Consider the following 19,352-nt stretch of genomic DNA (forward strand, 5'->3'; position numbering starts at 1 on the left):
CCCAAGGTTGTGTCTCCTTTCCATATTAACCAGGACATTGTCTTACCGGCCTTTTTCCCTACGCCCGCTACACCAATTGAACGGTCGTTGCATTCTCTCGACGTTCATCGCTGCCTTGCCTTCTACCAGTCTTGCACGGAGTCATTCCGTAAATCTAACCGCCTGTTTGTTAACTTGGACTATAATAAAGGCTCCCCTTTTGGTTCGCAGATGCTTTCACAGTGGATTGTACAGACCATCAAGCTAGCGTATCAGCTTGCCAAGCTTGACTTACTTGTCATGCCCAGAGGGCATTCCACGAGGGCTGTAACTACCTCCTCTGCTTTTGCCACTGTCATTCCGATTCAGGACATTACAAGGCTGCCACTTGGACTACTCCTTGCACCTTTATCATATCAGGCATTACCACCTTGATGTGCGTGCCAGACATGACTGCTCCTTTGGTCGGGCAGTCCTTTCTTCTTTCCTTCAATGATGACACCGCCCAACTTCGGGTCTTGTAAGCTTGCTAATCACCCATATGTGTGCTGCACAGAGGCCACGACAAAGAAAGGCAGGTAGCTCACCTGTAACTGTCGTTCTTTGAGTGGCCATCTGTGCATTCACACAACCCACCAGCCGGCCCCGCTCGGTGTCAGTGAATGGTTTTATAAGGTACCGTTTCTTTCTTGATACCGGTCCCGTTAGTGCTTTCTTTCTATATGGTTCAGCAGGTTTCCTGCAATATCTCTTGCTCCCGTGAGGGGGCAAACAATTGGTCTCCAGTAGACTGAGGAAATAGTGGGTACTCCGCCCTTTTATACCATAGGAGGAGGGGTGCGGAGTTCCTGCCAAAACCGTTAAGCTTTTGAATCTTTCTGGCCAGAGGCACTGCACAGGCGCAGAACCCATACGTGTGAATGCACAGATGGCCACTCGAAGAATGACAGTTACAGGTGAGCAACCTGCCTCTACCTGAGCTTGGCTCCGTTGGAGCACGTCCTGCCCTCCTCTGCAGGGGAGTACAGGTCTCTACCCACCTCCGTGTGACACCCCCTCACATACCTGTATGTTGCTAACAGATCCCCTCGGAGTCTCCTCCAGGTTGAAAAGACCCAGTTCCCTCAGTCTCGCCTCATATGGCTTTCCCTACAATCCGGCCACCATCCTTGTGTCCCTACGCTGCACTGACTCTAATCTGGCTATATCCTTCCTGTAATGAGGGACCCAGAACTGAACACAATACTCCAGTTGCAGGCACACTGGAGTCATATAGAGTGGCAGTAATACCTCTCTCGATCTAGAAGCCACAGTTCTGGCTATGCAACCAAGGGTGGCATTCACCTTCTTGACTGCCACGTCACACTGCTGACTCATGTTTAACCTGCAGTCAACCAGTACCCCAAGGTCCCTTTCACAAGTGCTGCTCTCCAGCCACTTGTCCCCTAACCTGTACTTAGACACCCATTCCTATGCCCCAAGTGCAAGACCTTGTACTTACCCACATTGTACGCCATCCTATTATCTCCTGCCCACTTCCATAGTCTGTCCAGATCCTTCTGGATCTGAAGTACCTGCTCCTCAGTTGTGGCCACTGCCTCCATTTTGGTATCGTTTGCGAATTTGATCAGCAGACTGTTCACCCCTTCTTTCATATTGTTGATGAAAAGATTGAACAGGATCAGCCCCAGGACAGAGCCCTGGGGGACCCTGCTTGTCACGGGCCATCATCCTGATGATTCCCCACTAATGGTTACCCTCTGCTTTCTGTCAGTCAACTGTGCCCTAATCCATCAGACAGTGCATTTGTCTATCTCAAAACTCCTCAATTTCTCATTCAGGATATCATTGGGCACTTTGTCAAAGGCCTTGCTGAAATCTAGGTAAACCACATCCACTGCACCCCCTCCATCTAGCCACCTCGAAACGTTGTTGTAGAATTCCACAAGGTTTGTCTGGCAGGACCTGTTTTTGCAGAAGCCGTGTTGTGTGGCTGTCAGCCTCCCTCCCCTATCTAGGATTACTAGATCTCGCACTATTATGAGCCTTTCCATTGTTTTTCCTACAATGGACGTAAGGCTAACTCGTCTGTAATTCCCCATGTTCCTTCTACTACCCTTTTTGAAAACTGGGACCACTGACGCCACCCTCCAGTCCTCTGGAACTTTAATACATGCTCGTGCACACACACGTGCATGTGTGCATGTATATAAACGCACATACAAATGTTCTATCTCCATCTCTTATCCCTTTTTAAAGAATTGGTGGAATGAATTTGTGGCTGATTTGGAGTTGCAGGTTATCTAGTTCCAAGAAAAGAAATTTGCCCCTAGCAGGGATTAACAATAACAGTCAGAAAAACCTGGTGATCAGTTGCTTCTAATAATGGTAGACCCAGTGTGGCATACATAGTGTTGGACTGGGACCTGAGAGATCAAGTTCTAGTGTCCATTCAGTCAAGAAATTCACTGGCTAACTCTGGGCCAGTTTCTCATCCTAACCTACCTTATAGGGTTGTTGTGAAAATAAAATGGAGAGGAGGAGGATTATGTAAGACACCTTGAATTAGAGCATAAGAAAAGCCCTGCTCGATCATACCAATGATCCATCCAGTCCAGCAAACTGCTGACACAGTAGCAAATCAGCTTTCCACAGGATCTTTCAAGCAGGATGGGTACAAGGCTTCCATCTGCTCATGCTTCCCAACAACAGGTATATGCAGGCATGTCACCTCTGGTAATGAAAGTATCACATAGATAGCAGGCTAGGAGCCATTGATAGCCTCCCTGAATTTGTCCTATTCCCTTTTAAGGCCATCTACACTGGCAACTTTCACTACTTTCTAATGATAGGTTGAAAATATAACTAATAAATAAAAATTAATGGTACCTGTTCATATAGGTATGGGGAGAAAAAAATGAGAAGCCCTTCTAAGCGAGAAGATTCAGCATGTATCTGCTTAAAAGAGGAACTGACTGGGTCAGAATTGTTGCTTCCACAACCTATTCACTATGAAACATACATAGTGTGGTCCTGTTGTTTCACATGAGCTACTTGAGTGTAGAGAGACTATAGCACTGGAAGAGTCAGTGTGGTGTAGTGGTTAAGAGCATGGGACTGGGACTCAGACAATCTGGGTTCTAGTCCCCGCTCAGCCATGGAGCCAACTGGGTGACTTTGGGCCAGTCACAGACTCTCAGCCCAACCTACCTCACAGGGTTGTTGTTGTGGGGAGAAGATGGAGGAGGAGAATGATGTAAGCTGCCTTGAGCCCTTTGTAGGAAAAAGGCAGGATATAAATCGAAAAAATAAAATAAATAAAATAAATAGCACTTGAAATAAGGGGAACTCAGAATTCTTAACATTGCTCATAACTGTGCAGTCACTTGAGGTAAAAAAAAATTAGGAACTTGTTAATCTGGGTTCCTAAACTTTGACACTGGCTCTTAGGAATGTGAAACATTTCATCTTTGACCTCAACTATTAAAAAAAATGTCATTCCAGCTTTTCAGAAAACATTGCCATCATATTTGTTCTCCATTTTTGTAGCGAGTTGCAAATGCTTTTATTTATTTCAAAACCTGTTGAAGGAGCTTTTTAAGATGTCAAACATTTTGTTTACACACACACAAACGCACCCCTCTAGTGAACATGGATTACATTGTATGTAATTTATTTGAATATGGAACAAGTGTGAGATAAACTACAGGCATGTCTGTATAATTAGTTCTTGTGTTATCAGATACTCTGTTTTAAGCAATGCCTCCAAATGCAAGTTGTATTTTAATGTGTAATTATGTCAGGGGAAGCTACATTTTTCCTTAAGTAATTAATAACAAATTTTTAAGCTAACTTCTAAACCATTGTTTACTTTTATCTAGAAAGAAGAGATAAATGAATGTGCTGATAATGATAAAAATTACTTGAAACGGACCCAAAGCCACATTCCTTACTTTTCTGCTAAACATCCCCCAGATAATGCTGTGATCAAAGCTGGCTACTGTGTTAAACAAGGAGCAGTGGTAAGCATCTAGGAAAATGATTATCCTACAGCAAGAACTCTTTGCCAGGTAGAATTTAGTTTGAAAATTCTTGGGGAAAGTAAAGAATGAATGCTGGATACAGAAGGGCTTTTTGTCAGTTCTCAGAGTTTGACACTTGTGGGTACCTCAAGTTGTGCGTGTCTTGATAACTATTCTTAGACAATTATATAATGTTACCTTATGTAGTGATGTAGGTTTGCATTAAGTAATTTAAATCTGAAATGTTCATCTCTCTTTGGAAAATCTTCTGATGCTCTAGAATAATGGTGGGCAACTTGCTGGCCAAAATATTGGGAGGACCACAACTCCCATCAACCATAGCTAGCCTACCCATGGTGAAAAAAGATTCTGTTGACATTCATAGATTGTAGGTACCCACAGGCCAATCTGTGGTATGCTGATACCCATTAATCTACAACTTTGAAAATGCCAAGTTTGCCTAGTAAGTGTTTGCAATTGGTATTTATAGAGTTACTAATGAAATGGGAAAATTTCTGCGGAGAAATAGAGCTCATGAAAGTTTTCTGGTTTTGAAATACTATAAAACATTAAGTTAGTCTGAATTGTTCTTTGTGCATAGTTAAGGGCAGGTTCTTGTTTATAAATCTCTGGGCTTTTATTAGATCAAAATATTTCAGCTCATTAATTCTTAAAGCTAGGCTTCATTTGTCTTAAATTGCCTCTTACAGTAAACTTTTAGTATATATTAGTCTCACTATGTGGAATGTCACCCAGCAGCAGTGGCTTATAGCAACATGGAGGCAAATGCAGCATTGAGCAGCAGTTTATGTTATGAACCTGGGTATATGAAATGGTACAATAGTATAGAAACAGTGTCACATTGCCTGAACTTGGCAACAATATAGTTTGAATTGGCCTTGAATTAGAGTGCTTTTTGGTGTTTCCCTGTTGGTAGACAGTATGTGAGGGATTACATCAGCAGCAGCTGATGATCAGATAAAGCTGGACTGGGTCAATCAGCTTGGAGAAACCAGGGAGGGGAACTTTTTCAGTGTGGAGGTCAAATTGGTAATCTTTCTGCTCTTGCTAAAAAGGAAAAAAGCAAATGATACATTGGTTAACTATGTGTAACTGCCCCTTTTAGGTAAAGGAAGACTGGAAGTCATACCTGGATATAAGACTGAGTTTAGCTCTTTTTAATTGCAAGAGTTCTGTGCTCTTCTGTCTTTTTCCTTTGTCCCTCATTTGTAATCATTCTCAGCTAATGTATATCAAGGTTTCTTACCCCCATCCAACTGTTACTGTAGAGACCTGAGCTACCCTAAAGAATGCAGTCTTCTTAGGACAGATCCCAAGAACATTAGAAAAAAGCAGAATATTTTATGATCCTTAGAGATATAGTGGGATTAAGTTATAGTAACTTCTTGATTGTGTTATATAGATGAAGAACTGGAAAAGAAGATACTTCCAGCTGGATGAAAACACGATAGGCTATTTTAAATCTGAACTGGTATGTATCCAATTGTCTGTTTTAGATTAATTTAAACTCTTGAACAATTTTTGTTTATGCACATAATGTTTTCTTTCATCTTTTGATGGGAAAACACAATTTATTAGACATGATTTAGAATATAATCCCTCCTTGTTTGTTTGTTGCTTGCTTGTTTGGTAGATTGATAGAAAATACAATGGATATTACCAGGAAAATGGCTGGATTTCACCATAATATTACTACTGACAATTTCAGGGTAGAATTAGTAATTGAGCCATCCCTTTCCCACTTTTTAATCATTATTTTCTCCTGCTGCTTTAAATATCCCCTAGTCACCTACTTGTTTCTTACTATATTTGTGCATGCTTTCTCCATGTGAAATTAAGATTGAACGTCTTAGGAGACAATGTCAGACCAGGGTCCATCTAGTCCAGCATTCTTTTCACACAGTGGCTTACCAGCTGCTCATGAGAAATCCACAGACATCACCTTTTGACCATGTTCCTCATCATCTGGTGTACATAACCCTCCAATAGTGAGGGCAGCATATTACAGTCAGGATTAGAGTTGCTGTCATCCTTATCTTCCATGAATGTGCCCAGCACTTTTTTAAAAGGCATCCAAATTGGTGATACTCACTATAACTAAGTTTTCATGACTGGGGAAGAAAAAGAAGACACAGTTGCTTCTTTTTCCCACTCCGTGCATGCACTTCATTTCCATAATTACCCATGCTAGGCGGGGTTGCTGGATGATCCAGACCTGGTGAAGGTGCATGGATTCCAAATCTTAGACTAAGCTGTGGTTTGGAAGTCACTACTGCTAGACACTTCATGGGTTCAGATAGCACAGTAAGCTACAAGCAATGTGATTAATTATGGGAATGAGGTGGTGTGCGATCAAACTGTGAGGGGCACAGAAAAGAACTGTTACTTCCCATTCTTCCTTGATCATACAAATCCAGTCTACATCCTGTGGAAGTAAATTCAATAATTTAACTCTGTATTATGTGACAAAACATTTCCTTTTATCTGGCCTGGATTTCTTACCAGTCAAGCCTTACTGTTTCTTCTTCCACCTTTTTATCTCACTCTTTCTCCCCCTCTCCTAGCCACTAGCCTCATTTACTCCTCTCTCCTCCACCCCTTTGCCTCTCCCTCCCAACCTCTATCCTTGCTATTTCTCTCCCTTCCATGAATACCACTTTTGACTGCCCAGGCATCCATGGCTACTATTTGATGACCAGTTCCATCATGGAACTTTTCTGTGGTGGCATCCATTAAGTTTCTCAAATTTCCAAAAGTTCACATGGGTCCAAAAAGGTTGGTCTCTGCTGCTCTAGCTAGTTTCCTGTTTCTTATATATTTAAATAGTTGCTTATTGTTGTCCTTGATCTGGTTAATGTCCTCAATGTGCTTTTTTCATCTCTTTTTGTCTACTTGCATTTTCTTTGCACAATTTTTTCTCCTCATTTAGGCAAGACTGCTATTTTCCAAAGGAAGTCAGCTGCCTTTTCTCTAATAACTTCTTTGGCATGTTCATCAACCATGCTGGTAAACTCTTGCACTTAGTGCTACCTCTCCTAACCTGTTGTATATAAACTAGCTGAGCTTCTAACATTATTTTGAGTTAATGTGCAAGCATTTTGAAAGCATTCAATCTTCTTTACTTCCTTTTTACTAGTTTTCTCATGTTAGAGAAATTTTCTCTTTTGAAGTCTATTGTAGCTATGTTGGACTTGCTTGGCATGCTTTTCCACACACACAGGCACAGAAAAATCAGAATCTACTGCAATTACTGTTTCCAGTTGGTTCAACAATGCTCATATCATACATGAGGTTATGGTTGTCACCACTTAGGCTATCCTGCTTGTATGCTGACACTTTTCTACTGGGACTCTTCACACTCTTTATTTAAATGTGCTGGTGCACACATATAACAGGCTATATCTTAATCTATTTTTTAAAAAAACTGAGGGAAGTTTTACAAGTTAGTTGACACAGTACATTGGTGCAGGATTTCAAGCTGATGGCAGGATACTTCTGAACTCAGTCCCTGGCTTCTCAGTTAGAGACAACTGTAGAAGCTGATTTTAAATCCAGAACTTCTGGACAGGAATAGGAATGTAGTAAATGGTTCTACATTCTATATCAAGGGAAAAGTCTGTTTTACATCAGATTGGAATCAGATTTTCATTTGCTGCTGCTTCATATATTTCCTACACAAATGTGCAAACCAAACCATATCACTGTACTACTAAATAGGGCTGTGTACATTCTCATAACTATGCCTTTCATCTCCTTGTCACATTATACCTGTTTCACACGCTGCTTATCATTTTAGTTAGAAGACAGGATTGCATTTATAAGGTTCTAATATAGGGTTTTCTTATAACCAGAAGCCACAGCAGTTTGTGAGTGTTGCTCCTTTTTGTTCCCTTCAGCCTATCTTCACACGACCTAAATACTCACATTGATAGTTACTGGGTAGACTAGAGCACTTCTTTAATGAGATGAAAATTAAATGTTTATGTTTGATAGACATGTAAAGTATTAATAGTAATATTTTAGAAATGTTCAGTTTGCCTGCAGGAAGGGAGGGTGTCATCATGGATTCCACATTATATTTGCTCCAGTACTCAGGGCTATGCAAAATAGCCTTGTGAAGAAGAGAGCCCCTCACAGTTCCAGTCCTGTTTAACTCCACAGAAGAGGGCCTCAATGAAGTTCAACTGTTTTTTCTTGATAGGCTCTGGGATTGGAATGGATACAAGTGGAGGCATGCCTCCCAGTCATAGCACACCAAGAAGCAAAATTCTTCTATTGTTGTGGAACTACCCCACTGGCTAATACTTTGTTCAAGTCCCGGGAAAAATGCACATATGACACGAGTGCTCACAGTGCAGGTCAGTCATTCCAGGGTGGCACATATTCACCCTGCCCAGGGGTCACAGAATGCTTGACAGGGAGGCACTGTGAGGAAGTGAGTTGTTTTGTGTGGGGGAGCACTATCCAGCACTGACAAGAAGACATTATCTCCTGACTTTTGTGGGTGAATTTGACAGATACTGTTGAAGGATCTGGGAAAAGGGCAAGGAAATCTTCCATGTGATTGAGGCTTAAGAAAAGACAGGAAATCTGCCTCTCCCCTTCTCCTTTGTCTGATTAACCTACCCTCTTAAAGAGGGTGCTTTCACCCATAATGATCTCATACCAGCCATTATTACAAACATAGAATTTATTGTGTGTCACATGACTCAGGAGATCTCTTGAGCCAAGAAACTTGAAACAATCAATGTGTGACTTGAAGAGGTCTGTGAAGACATACAGAGTGCAGGGTAGTGGGGAGCTATAGTAAGTGTGGCTCTTTTTAAGGGGCCACAAACTACTTTTTAGGGATTCAGTAATCTCATAATGAGAAGGCAAAATTCACTGGAGAAGGCAATATTGCTAGGGAAAGTCAAAGGCAGAAAATGAAGATGAAATGTGAGATAAAGGAAGTCACAGCCTTGAGTTCACAAAAGTTGAGCAGGACTGGCAAAATCAGGAAATTTTGGAGAGCATATGATCATCATAAGTCAAAGATGACTTAATGGCACAGAAGTTTGCCTCTTCATAAGAAGTCACATGCTAATTTTCCTGCCAGAGATCCAACAACTTCTACTGAAGTGGGGTTCTTTCTGAGGAGGAAGAGCTAGGTGAAGGTGAAGATTTTCCGGTATTATTGAATAAATCTTGAAATTTTTAGAGCCCATTAAAGAGCAAGACAAGGGGGAGATTCCTCATAAGGTTTGAGCTCGAGAGCAGCCTTTCCCTCTGCAAGGGTGTGGACCCAATTGTATTGGTCCGCCCCCAGAGCCGGATGGATCCTGATGGCTTCCTGAAAGTTCTGGGGGATTTTCCGGTTGACAAGGCTGGTGCTCCTGTCGATGCCCTGGTTGAACTGTGGAATGGGGAGATGACCAGGGCTATTGACACGATTGCTCCCAAGCATCCTCTCCCGCCTGGCAGAGCCCGTTCATCTCCGTGGTATACGCCTGAATTACGGGCGATGAAGCAGGTTGGGAGATGTCTAGAGCGTAGGTGGAGGAGATCACGGGATGAATCTGATCAAACACACTTAAGAGCCCATTATCGGGCCTATGCTGTGGCGGTGAGGATGGCGAAGAACAAATTCCTCTCCGTTTCCATTGCCTCCTCACAATGCTGTCCGGCGGAGTTCTTTCGGGTGGTGCAGGGGCTGATACATCCAGGCCCAAAGATACATCTTGTGCCACCCTCGAAGGCCCGCTGTGACGTCTTTGCCAAGCATTTCAGGGAGAAAATCACTCAGATTCGCCACGAGCTTGACTCTGCTATTGGATCAGACTCTACTGGGGAGATGCCATCGACGCCGTTAAGTCCACAATTAATGGATGAATTTCAGTTGTTGCGGCCTGATGATGTGGACAAGGTGCTTGGACAAGTACGTCCTACCACTTGCTTACTAGACCCATGCCCATCCTGGCTACTTAAGAAAGCCAAGGATGGGATTGTGACTTGGATCCTGGAAGTGGTCAACGCCTCTTTAAGAGACGGCCGGGTACCTTCCCCTTGAAAGGAGGCGGTAGTCCGGCCAGTCCTAAAGAAGGCATCCCTGGATCCGGAGGTGGCCACCAATTATATACCGGTGGCCAACATCCCGTTCCTGGGCAAGGTGCTAGAGCGGGTGGTGGCAGGACAACTCCAAGCACTCTTGGATGAAACTGATTATCTGGACCCATTTCAGTCCGGCTTCAGATCCGGGTATGGCACTGAATCTGCCTTGGTCGCCCTGTATGATGACCTGTGCAGGGAGAGAGACAGGGGGAGTGCATCCCTGTTAGTTCTCCTGGACCTCTCAGCGGCTTTCGATACCATCGACCATGGTATCCTTCTGAATAGGCTAGCGGGATTGGGAGTTGGAGGCACCGCATGGCGGTGGTTCCGCTCCTATCTCAACGGCTGATTTCAGAAGGTGGTGCTGGGGGACTATGGCTCTGCGCCATGGCAGTTATGCCATGGGTTCCGCAGGGGTCCATTTTGTCCCCTTTGCTTTTTAACATCTACATGAAACCGCTGGGGGAGGTCATCAGGAGGTGTGGGCTGCAGAATCATCAGTACGCTGATGATACCCAGCTCTACCTCTCGTTTTCCACCAACCCAGGTGAGGCAGTGGCTGTGCTGAACCGGTGCTTGGCTGAGGTAATGGGCTGAATGAGGGCCAATAAACTGAAGCTCAATCCAGACAAGACGGAGGTCCTGTTGGTGGGCGGATCAGACCTCGGGATGGGGGACTTGGGCCTTGTCCTAAATGGGGTTGCACTCCCTCTGAGGGACAGGGTTCGCAGCTTAGGAGTGCTCCTCGACCCTGAGCTGTCTTTGGAAGCTCAGGTGACGGCGGTGGCAAGGAGCGCTTTCCTTCAGCTTCGGCTGATACATCAGCTGCGTCCCTTCCTAGAGCATGACTGCCTTGCGACAGTGACACATGCGCTGGTAACTTCCCGATTAGATTTCTGTAATGCGCTCTACGTGGGACTACCCTTGAAGACGGTCCGGATACTTCAGTTGGTGCAGAATAGAGCTGCCAGGTTGCTGACGGGGACTGGGCGTTATTCTCATATAACCTCAGTTCTCCGTCAGCTCCACTGGCTCCCGATTGAAGTCCGGGCCCAATTCAAGGTGTTGGTTATGACCTATAAAGCCCTAACGGCTTGGGACCTGGTTATCTAAAGGAACGCTTGCACCCATATATGCCCTCCCACCCCTTGAGGTCAGCAGCAGATGCCCTCCTCCAGGAACCCTCTGTGAATGAGATTAGGAGGGTGAGTACTCGGAGGAGGGCTTTCTCTGCGGTAGCACCCCATTTATGGAATGCGCTCCCCAGAGAGGTCCGCCTGGCGCCGTCGTTATTTGTTTTTCGGCGCCAGGCTAAGTCCTTTTTATTTAAAACTTATTTTAACTGTTAATTATTTATTAACTGTTTTTTTAAGCCGAGAATGCACTGGGGAGGTGTTATTTATTGTATAATTTATTGTATAATTTTAGTATTTATTTGTTGTGAGCTGCCCCGAGGCTTTGTTGTGATGGGGCGGCATAGAAATGTTTTAAATAAACAAATAACTAAATAAATACATAAGGAGAATAACAAGGCTTAATTCTTGAGTTGACTGAAGGCAGCAAATAACAGACATTACTTGTGTTGATGAAGGTAAAATATGTCTGAACTGCTAATTGTCACTGGCATTAGGATGGAGAGGAAACTATATGGACTCTCTTTTGATTCAGGTTATAAAAGATCCAAACCCAAGGGGTTGGGGAGCTTGTTCCAAGAAAGTGATGGCTCAGAATTGATGTTCCCAAAAGGAGGCCACCCACAGCATAAATTGGTTGCAGCTCAAGTAACACTGTCTAGTTGTATAAGTGTTTCAGAGCAGGATGGAAGGAAAGTATGTCTTGGTACAGTTCCACAGTATAATTGCAAAAGGTTTGTTTCAGCCCGTACAAAGATGATTCAGTACGAAAGCAGACTGGCTCAATTACTAAGACATTAATAGAGGAGAGTGTCGCGAGCCACATTTCCTCCTTCAAACAAACACTAGCTTCAGGCCATGTCACATCTCTTGCAAAACACTTTATTGCTTCCAAATGCAGCTCAATAAATGAGCCTCTGAGCATACTCAAAACAGTGAGTTGAGCCCAATCTACTGAAACTCTCCTTATGAGCACATTTGTGCCCTACACTTTCTGGAAGGCCCCTCTAAAAGTGAGAACACCCACTCTCTGCTCATCTAATTGGCCTCTCATCTCTGGAGGGGCTGATCAGCATCCCACAGCCCTTCCAACTGTCCTCTAAAGCCGCTCTCAGGAATGGTCTGGTGCAGTGATGTGGACAGCCTTGAGAATGCCAACTCCCGCTTCTCCTTCCAGGACCTTAAGCCAACTCAAGCTCCTGAATCTCACTGAAACATTCCTCATCTGAATAAGCACCTCTGACACAGCTGGCATCCCATGGGAGTGCTTGCAGAGCCTGTGACCCCCCCTTGCTCCTGACAGAGAGACTGCATCTATGGCTATTCAGAGGCACTGTGACCAGTTTTGGGTATCCATCGTACACCATTTTTCCAGTGGCCCAAGTGCTGTTGTATGCTTTCCCACCAAGAGTAGTATAGTTTTTCCCCCCTCTCTTACTGTTCCTTCAGAAGGTGAGCAGGTTTTTTGAACTTAAGAGGAAAAGCAGAAGATCCAAAACCTGAGATGAGTACTACTTTTGTGCATCCCATATGAAGTTTACTGTAGGAAATAGAATGTTGACCTTACTTTGATACAGTGGATGAATGTATCTTATCCAGAAGTATGCCCAAGGTAAACACTTTACAGTGGTTATGCTCGCTGCTGAGGAAGTGTCTCCAGTCTGCATGGCTTGATTTAGAATACCTGAGTCTTGAGGGACAATAATGTGGGTTATATTATTGATTAGGGATTCCTGAGTTTTATCAGTGAAGAATTTGGTGTTTTTCTGCTTTTTGTTGTTGCTGGGTTATGTCCCAGTACTCAGAAGAGCTGTGTCCTATACAGGAAGATTATCTTGCATAGCCTTGCCTGTTCGATTGAGTGGGAAGAGCTGCATATATGAGAATATTCTATCCACTGTGGAAAAGAAATTTATGGTGGCCCTAATGTTCTAATTCGCTCTTCATTTACATAGAAACACCGCCTTTAAGTCAGTGTGTAGCAATGTAATTGGTTTATATTCTGATAATTAAATATTAAGAAGTGAATATTTAAATTTCTAAAAATCTGACTTAAATACAATCTTTTTTATTATTTTTAAAGTACTGATTTCTAATCTACCACAGGATTGAGGATAACCGCTTTAAGGTGATATCTTTGGTGCCTTAGTTCATATCAGAGAAATGTGCTGGCAATCAGGTCAGTGCTTTCTTAAGTGTGGCCTTTCTACATTTCTTCTGAAGCTGGGGTTCTCAGGTGTTTGTTTATTGTATTACTTTTATATGCTGTACCCCTAGCTGGCAAGGTGCTCTGGGTGACTTACAATAAGTAATAGAAACAACAGACCAATAATTGGCAATGAGTGCTTTCCTATAGCTTCGGTTGGTCCATCAACTGTGTCCTTACCTGGACGAACACTGCCTAGCAATGGTGGTACATGCTCTGGTAACCTCCTGGTTGGATTACTGTAACGTGTTCTGCATGGGGCTGCCCTTGAAAACCGTCCAGATACTTGAACTGGTACAAAATAGACCTGCCAGGCTGCTGACAGGAACCAGCCGTTATTCCCATACAATGCTGGTCCTCTACCAGCTCCACTGGCTTCCAGTTGAAGTCCAAGCCCAATTCAAGGTGCTGGTTTTGACCCATAAAGCCCTACATGGCTTGGAACCAGGATACCTGAATGAATGTCTCTTTCCTTATATGACCTCACATCCATTAATATCTGTGGGAGAAGCCCTGCTCCAGGAACCCTCCCTGAAGGAGGTAAAAAGGACATCTATTTGGAGTAGGGCCTTCTCTGCGGTGGCGCCCAGATTGTGGAATGTGCTCCCTGAAGAGGTTTGCCTGGTGCTGAGCCTATATTCTTTTCGGCGCCAAGTCAAAAACTTTTTATTCAATCATTATTTTAAAAATTAATATTTTAATGGGTTTAACAGTTGCTTTTGAATTAATTTATTTTTATTGGTTATATATTTTATTATATTGCAATTGATTGTCTTACTGCAGTGCTGGTGAACCAATGGCACGCGTGCCACAGCGGGCAAGCAGAGCCATGTCTATCAGCACACAAGCCAAGTCACCCCAGAATCAACCCAACAGCCAAGCATTGGATAACAGCGCACATAGAGGCCATGCCCATGCTCAGAAAGAAGTAGCGGCGCCAGGCAATGATGTCACAAGCTGCAACTCATGAGCCGCCACTCGTCCGAGCTTTTGCATGGCCAGTCAGTGCACTGCCAAGGATATATATACATTTGCTTGGACTGGCAGTGAGTTGTTTTTTCTAACCTAAAACCTCAGTTTTCAGGTTTTATTGCAGTGTTGGCACTTTGCGATGAATAAGTAGGCTTTGGGTTGCAGTTTGGACACTCAGTCTCTAAAAGGTTCGCCATCACTGTCTTAGTGTATTTAATATTGTAAGCTGTCCTGAGATGTCTCTCATCTAGGACGGCATATAAAAGTTTTAAATAAATAAAGATAAAATTTAATTAAAATAATAAAATAATACTAGTAAAACACACAGTTAACATTATCAAATCAATTTTTTAAAAAATAAGTAATAAGAACAATTTAAAAATTTTAAATACAGCCTGAAGGTTAAAAGATCACAGAAAAGCAGCATCAAAATGATTAAAATGTGTTAAAACCGAATAAATCACCAAAACATCTGCAGAATAATAAAAGTGTTCAGCTGGTGCCAGGAGGAGAGAAGAGACAGTGCCTGGCAAATCTCCTTGGGTAGTGAGTTCCAAAGGTGGGGTGCTACTACAGAGAAGACCTTTCTCCCTCTCACTTCATTGGCCAGTGAAACTCAGAGATGGACCTCCAAAGAGGATCTCAGAGATCTGGCAGAAACATGTACAGATGAGTGTTCCCTCAGATATCCTAGCCCCAAGCTATCACTCTGTTAAGGACTGGCCAGTCCTTGTCAAATAGCCATGCTGTCCAGGTCTGAATTAGTTGCTGTGTCTGGACTGTTTTCAAGACAGTCCCACATAGAACTCATTACAATAATCCAGGGGTGAGGTTACCAGTGCATTGGTCAGCATAGTAAGGCTCCACTCATATGAGTGGGAATGTAGCTGAAAAACCAAACTAAGCTGAGAAAGTGCTCCTGGCTACCAAGTCCACCTGGGAAACAAGTGTCAACTCTGGATCCAGGAGCACTCCTAAGCTAGAAACCATGTCTTTTAGGGGGAGTGCAACCTAATCCAGAATAGTTTGAAAATTTCCCAGTTGGGCAAATGATCTGCCTACTAACAGCACCTCCATCTTGTCTGGATTGAGCTTCAGCTTGTTAACCCACATCCAGTCCATTACTGAGCCCACGCACTGGTTAAGAATGGTCACAGCCTTTCCTGGATTAGATGAGAACAAGAGGTAGAGCTGAGTGTCATCTGTATGTTGAGGACTCCAGCCCAAATAGAGCCCTGTGGAACTCCATGGCACAGAGCAATAGTCCCCCAGCACCACCATCTGCAGATGATCCACCAGGTAGGAGCAGAGCTATCGCAGAGCAGTGTCCCCAACTCCCAACCCAGAAAGATACCATGGTATTGAAAACTGCTGAGAGATCCAAGAGAATCAACAGGGCTGCACTCCCCATGTCTCTTTCCTGGCAAAGGTCATCCCACAGAGCTGGAACCAGCCTTCGTGCAAGCAGATGTCCTTACTTGAGTTGTAAGCTGTCCAGAGACCCACAAGGTATTGGATGGGATGGATGGATGGATGGATGGATGGATGGATGGATGGATGGATGGATGGATAAGGGGGCTTCTGCATATACACAGAACTTGCTCTTCATCTCTTGCCTTCAGCCCCCACACATATGCCAAATCTGGTTGAGAGAGTTTCCCAACCCTCTAGAACAGATTGGAGAGTGGGATATTTCAGGAGGAGGAAAAGTGTGGGGACTAGTTCCCTTTCACAGAATTGATACTGTTCAGTATAACCCAACATGAAACTAACTGCTAAATACAGTAGACTTCTTTCATTGCAGATCATTGGACTTCCTGCATCATTCAGTTTCTCAAGTGTAAGCACCAAGCATTATCACTAGTTATCTGTAATACTGAACTGAATTTCTTTCCAAATCCATAGGCTACTTACTAAATTACTGTGGATTGTAGTAACTGTTGGAGTATCAGCCATCTGCTTTCAAGCAATAATAGTCCTCTGATAGTCTGTTCAAGAGTAATCCCCTCTGATTTCAGTGGAATATATTCTTAAGTGTGTATAGGATTGCAGCCTAAGAAAGTGTTCAGGATTTCATAGTGAACATACAAATAAAAGAAGATACTGAAAATGTATCATGGCTTCCCTTTTAGGACAGAAGCATTCGTCCATTGAGTTAAGCACAAACTGTGGAGTACTCAAGAACAAGAAAGAATAGAAAAGCCCAAATCAGGTCCCAAGTACATTTGCAGTGATTCTGCAAAATCCAACCCTCTTCTGTTCATGGGACTTCTTTCTTATGCTTGGCCCTCACTTAGGAAGTAAGCCAAACCAAGAGAAATTCCACGGATGCCCATGGAACTCCTGTTTTGCAACCCAGCAACCCTCTTCTGCAGCATGTGCAGTACAAAGCCAGCGAGTCACATGTGCAGAAGAGGGAAGGGGCTTGAGCAGCATTCACATGAACTCACTTCCTGGCAGGTGCCTGTGCACGTACATAGTGTGCTTGGTGCCAAGTTGGTTGCTTGTGAGAAAGAACGCTGGAGTCTGCAGAGCCAAAACTGTTGAAATCCAACAGATTCCCACCTCCAGTACAAATTCCTCTAACTCCCCTTTTAATTGCAGTACCACACATTCTTGAAAAGAGAGTGAAATAATGTAATAAAAATGAAAATAAATACTTGGTCATACTCTTATGTCACTTGTAACATTCCTAACCTTCAGTAATATTTAACAGCACAGAGAAAATTGTCACTGCACTATGAAAAGGGTGTGAAATGTGAATCTATGAAATAGTCTCATCTATGAAAATCTATGGAATAGTCTCTAAATTCTCTGAATAACCACATGATGGCGCATGAAAAAGGCAGATGAAAGATGACATATTTTTCCTATTTTTGAAAAATAATCTCAATATGCTGTCCATACCATATATTGCTTAAACTGATAAAACATACTAGTGCATTTTTCTTTTAAACTTTTAGAAACTTTTTAGAACTTATATCCTTCTGCTGATGACATTTGACTCAGTGCTTTTTAGAAACTTTACAGCATATTCAAAAGTCATAATTGCAAAAAACATGCAGGATCAGACCCAAGGTCCATCTAGTTCAGCACTCTGTACACATGGTGGCAGTCAGGTACCCACAGGATCCCTCAAGATGGATCAGTGCAAGACCTCTAGCTCCTCAGCAACCTCTGCTAAAGGAGGAAACACATAGCCCACAAGGCAGCGGCCATGGATAGTCCTTCATGAATCTTTCCATTCCCTTTTTAAAGCCATCCAGATTTCTGGCCATAACCACTTGCAGCTTGTATTTTAGTCAAATATGAACCTGCATCAATCCAGTATTATTACTGTGTTGTCCTGTCATCTATAAAAACAAGCATTTCTCAGTATGCTTTAGAATAAATACTTGATTTTTTCTCTACAGTTGAAGCTGTTTTTTAACTTATATGTTTTTTTAAAACCCATGATTTTACAAGTATCTGCCTTGTTTCATGTACAGTCTTATAGCTCTGGCATTAAGGAGTTTGAAGGTTTTGAGAGGCTAATCAAGGGTTAACAATTAGGATAGTGAGGAGATGATGAATCAGGCTCTACCTGCTGCTTACTCTACCTTATTGTCACTGATTGAAACTCAAGTACGACTCAAATTTTTAAGATGCATATGTTGGTAGGGAGAACCGGGGAGATAAAGAACTAGTGGTGGGCATTTTTCTCTCTTCTATTTCTTATATCCGAGTGACCCAACAAAGGCATTCTGACCTACTGAGATTTTAACCACTAGGTGGTTTTTAGACAAACTAGATGGTTTATTCTTTGCAAACATTGGGCAAGTTTATTCTTTTAAGTGGTATCTGTGTCCTCAGGTCTTCCAGTTGCTGAGCACAAATTTTGGAGAACATAAGCAAATCCCAGCCCAGCCAAGATGAAACTCAATTAAATGTTGTATAAAGTAATGGACAGGGATGTAGGGTAAATAGACTGTAGACTGCATGAACTGTAATAGTGCAAGATAACCAGGATATCTTTGGTTACTGTATGTGCATTATTCCTCACATCAGTCACGCAAAATAAAAAAAATGAACTCTTCAGCATCACTTATATTGTTAAGTTGTTTATTGGGGTCTTTCACTTTTTTCACTTTGGAATCAACATGGAATTAAACTATCTGGATTGACATGTTCCTTAATAAATTCTGGCAGAAAAGCTTAATTTATGCTGCTTCAGATTGCTCATATAATTTAATTTTGTGAATAAATCCACTGTTTGTCTTTCGGGTTGTAAAGCTTTCATATGGAATGTCCTTTAGATGTTGAAAATCCCAGTTGCTAACTTGCCAAAAATTAACCCAATGTGGGTGTCTCTGTTTTTTGTTTTTTTAGGATAAGGAGCCTCTTCGGATTATACCACTGAAAGAGGTTCATAAGGTCCAGGAATGTAAACAAAGGTGAGCAACAGAAGGTTTAAAAGCCTGTAAAGGTAATATATAACCTTTAGTTGGAACAAGAAAACCCAACCACACAATTTCTTGCAATATAATTTAGTGAATTTGTTTCTTCCCGTGCTATGGAAGTTCTGCCCTTAGTATGTGTCTTAACCAAAAGTGATGAGATATTAGACCTCTAGATTAAAATCAATTGGCAATATTTTTAGGAGAAGAAAATGTGGTCCTCTGAGTGAAAGGAGGCATAAAAAAAAGAACAAAAATAACTAAATGTATGTACATTTTTATGAAAGTTGATATTATGAAAGGAATTGTCATTTCGTGGGATTTTTCTTTGCAAAAGTCCATTCAGTGCTTAAATAAACTTTCTTAAAAAGGAGGGTTTTGTACATGCTTATGCGTGCATGTGTACTAGCCACAGGTATGAATGATGAAATTGAGAATTTAGCTTGTAGGAAAACCTGGTGGCATAATGGCTTCCATCATGGCATTGTAGGAT

At 42.5% G+C, this 19,352-nt stretch overlaps 1 protein-coding gene across 8 annotated transcripts in view; it reads left to right on the forward strand.

Annotated features, from left to right (window-relative positions):
• Positions 1 to 19,352, forward strand: part of PLEKHA1 (pleckstrin homology domain containing A1) — a 65,718-nt gene that overhangs the window by 34,921 nt on the left and 11,445 nt on the right. For all 8 annotated transcript variants that reach the window (XM_044440419.1, XM_044440446.1, XM_044440455.1 and 5 more), the window contains 3 exons: positions 3,861 to 4,001; positions 5,425 to 5,493; positions 18,792 to 18,856. In XM_044440419.1, coding sequence (XP_044296354.1) covers positions 3,861 to 4,001; positions 5,425 to 5,493; positions 18,792 to 18,856 — 275 coding nt within the window. The remainder of the gene's footprint in view (positions 1 to 3,860; positions 4,002 to 5,424; positions 5,494 to 18,791; positions 18,857 to 19,352) is intronic.

Source organism: Varanus komodoensis, unplaced genomic scaffold (genome assembly GCF_004798865.1).
Source record: "Varanus komodoensis strain SLA01 unplaced genomic scaffold, ASM479886v1 scaffold1, whole genome shotgun sequence".
Taxonomy (NCBI): domain Eukaryota; kingdom Metazoa; phylum Chordata; class Lepidosauria; order Squamata; family Varanidae; genus Varanus; species Varanus komodoensis.